At 46.0% G+C, this 5,899-nt stretch overlaps 1 protein-coding gene across 2 annotated transcripts in view; it reads right to left on the reverse strand.

The window, feature by feature from the left end:
- The window catches only part of VGLL4 (vestigial-like family member 4), an 81,115-nt gene that overhangs the window by 21,531 nt on the left and 53,685 nt on the right, over window positions 1-5,899 (reverse strand). For both annotated transcript variants that reach the window (XM_010008840.1, XM_010008839.1), the window contains exon 2: window positions 3,639-3,828. In XM_010008840.1, the coding sequence (XP_010007142.1) occupies window positions 3,639-3,828 (190 nt within the window). The remainder of the gene's footprint in view (window positions 1-3,638; window positions 3,829-5,899) is intronic.

The raw sequence follows: 5,899 nt of genomic DNA on the forward strand, positions 1-5,899 counted from the left end.
ACCAGCCAGATCTGTGAAAATTGAGGAATTTGCTAGATACTGCTGAAAATCAGAGAGGCAGAACCAGCCTGGAGCGCTCCCCTCCGCCCCCCAGAAATGAAAAGATAACTGTGAGATGTTGTGCTCTTGGCATTTCGCTGGTGTTCCCTGCGACTTGGCGAGGAAAGTGCCCTGGGAAGGAGCTGCCCGGGCTCTCCTCGGGCAGCTCAGCCCGCTGGGAAAGGCTGATGTCAGCGCTGCTGAGCTCCTGGCGGGATAAGGACGCCTTTGTCTGCAGCTGAACTGTGAAAATGAGAAAATGCCTCCAGCCTGACAAACAAGAAACCCACAGAACACGGGTCAGGCCCCAGGCCTTCACTTAAAGGTGCAACACACTTCATTCCCGTTCCCCTCACATCACGGGGCCCACAGAGAGTTAATTTTGCACAGGAGTTGCCACGAAATGCTAAATACACCTTGGAAATGTAACAAAGCAGCTTCGTTTCTTAAGAAAGGCTGGTATAGCTCTCCAGCCACTTCACTCATACATAAAGTGCTTGTAATCCTTATATAAATCAAGCTCCTAATTACTCTTCTGTAAATCAAGGTGAATTCAGTGAAGTCATATGAAAACAAAGGCATGTTCCAACTTGAGGCTGAACATACCCTGGCTCCTCCTGAACAAAGCACCAGGAAAGTGCCTTGCAAAAAGAAGGTTTTACCTCAGCAGGACCATGCTTTACTGAATGCATTTTAAGTAGCACATCAGAGGGACAAAGAAGAAAGTGTGAAATGCAAGTAACAGCTCCCCATAGTACAGTACCCAGGGTGGAAGTAGTTGGGGTTTTTCTCCACAAGTGAGGAGTTTCCGGGTGTCATCTCTACTGACCACAGGAACAGAAAAGCTGCATAAATACCAGCAGGCTGCCATAATTAAGGCAGGCATTTTCACATACTGATCTAAAAAAAAATTCATCCCCAACTTCTCAAGCACATTTTATGAGTCTAAAGTTGAGAATTACCTTCTCTGAAATAGAACCTTTGATAAATTGTTCTGTGCCTCGGAATCCCATTACATATTCTAGAAACATGGTAGGATTTCCAGGGCATTTCTGCTGCAGAGGCTGCACTCCCAGCAGTTGTGTCTGCCCATGATAAAAGTAAACATGCCTGAGCACAACTCGAAGAATCTAATCAAAGAAGACACATCAGAGTTCCACCTGAGCAGCATTTCAGAGACAAGGACTGTCATCACTGGACTCCTAGTGAGATTCTCCAAAGTGCTTAATTGGCTTAATTCCCACTGACACACAGCAACTGAGCTGCTGGGGTGTGGGTACCTAAGAGTTAACATCCAATAACTAACAAAAGGTTCTACCATTTATAGTGAACCACAGCAGACAATTCTCTTTCCATTTAATTACCTTTCCAACCACAATGTGCTGGTGTTAAGAGACTGAACATACAACTGCTTCACAGTTCTACCAACACTCAAAGACAAAAATGTCTGAACAAGAGCTGCTCAGGGTTATAAAGTCTTGTGTCTTCCAAGCACCACCTTCCAAACTGGAAAGATCTGCCCATCTGGACAGTGGGAATAACTGAAGACATCCAGGCAGAGCAGTAGGGATTTAAACACCTTTGTGTGGCAAAGATGTGCAGTTTGTGGCTCCAACATGGACTGGGGCAGCTACGCCCAGGAACAGTGTTTGTATCCCCATCCTAAACCTTCAGGGGACTTTGTCTTGGCAAGTTCAAAATACACTAAACCTCCTCTTTCTAGTCCAAATCACACAAATGTCTTTGCTACCATCAAAGATACTGTGCCATCTGGTCTCCACAGAACACTCCACATCTGGGCTGGATCTGGTTCTCTGAATTGGAGCTCCTAGAAGTCTTAAGTTTGACAAGTTACTGAAATGTGACTGTCATTATCATGACTCCTGAAATATTTCTGTCCCCAAATCTAACATCTTTTCTTTAGTATGAGCCAGTCAAGCTTCTACCACATACTTCCCCTCTCCAAACCAAAAGTTTTAGGACAGTTCCACAGAATTTATATCATTAAACCAGAATGCCATAATCCAAAAAAAAGAGGGAAAATATGAAAAACATTTGAAAAATTAACTTCATTGGTGGTGGCAGGGAAATGGGAATAAAATTCAGAGAACATCTGTGAACTTTTCTGATATACCTGAAATTATAGATATTCAGCTGTTTCAGACATATCACAAAAGTCTGTGATTTTGTAATATTCAGTGAAAAGCACATTTTGATACAGCCAGATCAGACTTAGAAGATAAGGTAGAATAAAGATGGCCTTGTGCATGCTGCTTTAAATTATAATTCACCTGCAGCACGTGGCTTAATTAAAATTAGACTGAACCCCATCCCATGAACACTAGGCAGGCAACAAGTGCTTTTTGGTGTAAGCAGAAAAGATGCACATCTGTCTGTATCTTTTCCTTTTGAACCTTGGTTGCACCTGAGCCCCTTGGTTTCAGACTTCATTATTTTTATGGCCTCCACTGTATAAAGTGTTACAACATGGGTTATAACTGGGTTATAACTGCCAGCTGGGGTTTATTTCATCACCAGCAAATGAGTTTTAAAAAAATATAAATAAAAATCACACCTTTTCCCAACAAAGTTATGTCAGAATTCAGCACTGCCATGAATTTCTTGTGTCACACGTGTGTGCCACAGCAATGCAGCACATGGCTCTTCCCCAGAGCAGCACTCTCAGCTGCAGGGAAGGGCTGCAAAGGGTTAAGCTGTTGGGAGAAACAGCCAGGTAGGTTGTCAACCAGAAGCCTCTTTCTGCCTGTGAGCTTTCATTGTTTTGCATTACTTCAGCGCTGCATTCCTGATTTGTCACAAATTCCAAGGCCTGCAGACGACGGGCCCAGCCTCTGACTAACGCTCCGGTGATTTATCGGAGGATAAACCCCTGTGTGTCCGCATCCCATGACCCAACACCCGAGTCCAGAGCAGCGCGGAATGCGGGGAATGCGGGAGCTGAGGCAGCGCAGCCACCGGCCCGCGGGGCTCCCGGCGCTTCCTCCCGGCAGGAATGACAGGAATTCTCCCAGCCTGTGCTCCCGTGCCAGCCAGGCTTGCTGTTCCCGGGAACGAGAAGGCAGCAGGGACGGCGTTTGGTGACTGATGGCCCGACACACGCACCGGCCTCACCTGCCGCGGAACCTGCGCGCCGAGCGCAACAACAACCGCAGCAACAACCGCAGCTCGCCCGGTTGTGTCCCGGCAGCAGCTGCCTCACCAGCTCCTGGCCTCAGAAAAATGCAAAGCACTTCTGTTCCTCCTCCTCCTGCTTCCCCACCCCCACAGAGCTCGGAGTCCGGGGCAGGGGAAGGAGCAGATGCCGAGGAACAAAGGAGCGGGACTCCCGGCACCGCGCGGTGTGTTTGGCTCGAAATAAAGCTGAGCTAATTCCTGCGGCTTCTTGCTGCATGGAGAAAAAGGGAAGCAAGGAGGCCCACCTCATCACACCGGCCTTTGGGCAGGCCTTCCAGAGCCGCCAGAACAAAGGGGAAAACACAAAACTAGCAGGAAGTTTTAGAGCCGGCGCAGTTTTGGGGCACAGAGAGGGAAGGGGCAGCACCGAACCCAGGGGCAGAGGTAACAAGGAAGGCACTTACAGGTGTGGGTTGAACATCCGACTCATCTTAGAGACATGGTCGTTTTCACAGTCTAGCTCCTCATCCCCTTGGTCCATGCTGAGCTTCCTCTTGTTGGGACTGATGGGAGGAGGGCCCGTCCGGTGGTTGCTGAGAGCCGGGGACACCGGCAGGGGCTGCATCCTGGGCTCCCCCCTCAGAGCTGCTTCACCTGCGGGAGGGACACAAGGGAGAGTGAGCTCTGGGGAGAAGAACCAGCTAGAGAGCACGGGCTTCAAAAGCCCTCCTGCAGGAAAACATCCCGAGCAGATGTCAGGCCTGCACGCTGAACACAAAGCAGCACAAGCCGCCCCGCAGTGCTTCGTGCGGGAATCACGTTGGGAAAAGGTGCTAGGAGAGGGTTCAGCTCACCCCAGGTGATCTGAAAGGTTGAGCTAGCACATCTCTGCAGCAGCATCTTTACTCAGAAGCATTCCTTCTCACAGGCTGGCATCCCAGCTCTGAACTCTCCTTACCTCACGCTGCAGGGCACGGCCATTCCCACTGAAACAGGCTTTGTTCCTTTTCTCCTGCCTCTGGTCAGAAATTGCAGGGCTACAGTTCACATCTATGCCAAATATTCCAGATCTAGCCCTGAATAAACGTTCAAATACTCAAATGATCCCTTTTAGAGAAAGCTGTCCAAAACAAGCTTGTTTGGTGTGTAACTGTGCAAGGTAAAAATTAAAAAGTAAAAACTGGAACTTGCTGATGCAAGTTTTAAGTTTGTCCTTAAATGTCCCTCTATACTCTTAAGAGTATGTACTTTTCTTTTTTCCCTGATGGAGCAATGAATAAAATAGCTCAAGAATGGCAACATTTCAATTTTAAGCATGCTAGGCAGACTAGTGGAAGAGAACTGATTATAAATTGTATATAATTAACACTTATCAGAAAATGCCATTCACAGCACGTGGGAGCCACGTATAAATAATTCCAGAAATGACACAATTAGCTTGCACATAAACACATCCACGTCCTGTCACTCAGCAGGCACTGGAGTGTGACCACAGTACTTTTCCTACTGGAATTCCATGCCTCACTGATGGTACAGCCTAAGCACAGTGCTGCATTTCACCAGTAGTTATGGACTTTACTGGAACTCGTCTCCTTACAGCCACAGGTCATATTTAGACTTCACAGGGATTTAAAGGTGTTTAAACATGCTTTTGGGGCTTCCTAAGGGGCTGGGAGAGGAGCTAACTTAACCAGGGTTACCTATTCTGGTAATATCCCTGAAATAGCCACTTTTGATGGAGTTTAAAATTTGTATTTTTCCTACACTGCCAGAAGAATTTTGTTTTCTACATGACCATAATTTCCAGAACTAAAATTAGGATGAAGTTAACTCCATCTACAGCCCTGAGGTACCTGACAATGGAGATCTTTGTAAGCCACCACACATTTTCACATCATTGCTGAGGCAGATGATTTATAAAATGCTGCCCTAATTCCACACACGACAAACACTATTTTGTTGTAAAAAGAACCAGCAAGGAGAAAACCTCCTGAATGTTTACCAGTAAAAATAAGTACTTGGCCAATTTAGTCAGCATAATATAAACTAGCAAATACACACTGACCTATAATATACCACAAGTCATGATTTCTATTAAAGACTCTGGCACCAAATCTAAATAGGAACTTTCCATCTCAGCTCTAAATAGTAAAAACTGTGCTCTGCTGCAAATGCCCTCAGACAGACAGACAACCAGACCCTCTGCTGCTTGAAACAACCCAAGTGTTAATCGGGAAACCTGCGACCGCTCTGTCACAGGAGAAGCTTCTATCAAAAAGACCTCATGCATCAGTCAAAATTCTGCATTTTTCTCCTTCAATCTTTGTATTTTGCTAGTAGAAAACTCCACCTACACAGTGTTCATATTCTAAAGTTTAGAAACCAGATCATCCCAGATTCAGTGGGGACTCTCCCTCACTTCTGCCTTTGAGGAAAATAATACCAATGTCAAAAGATCAAACTCATCAACTAAAGTTTGTGATACTTCCATCCCACCTGTATGCAATCACTCCTCTCTCTGCAGTATCTCAGAGCACTTCTGAAGACTCAAACCCAAGAATCCATTACAGGAATTACCATGTAGGCACCTAATGCCTACTGACTTCTCCTGAGCAATTCCTGACAGGAACACAGGCAATTTAAATATTTACACAAAGCTAACTCTAGTGGTCACAAAAGCCAAAAATCTCCAGAGATTGTCCAATTTAGTCGGTTAGAAACTTCT

This window comes from Chaetura pelagica, unplaced genomic scaffold, assembly GCF_000747805.2.
Source record: "Chaetura pelagica isolate M959 unplaced genomic scaffold, ChaPel_1.0 scaffold52, whole genome shotgun sequence".
NCBI lineage: Eukaryota > Metazoa > Chordata > Aves > Apodiformes > Apodidae > Chaetura > Chaetura pelagica.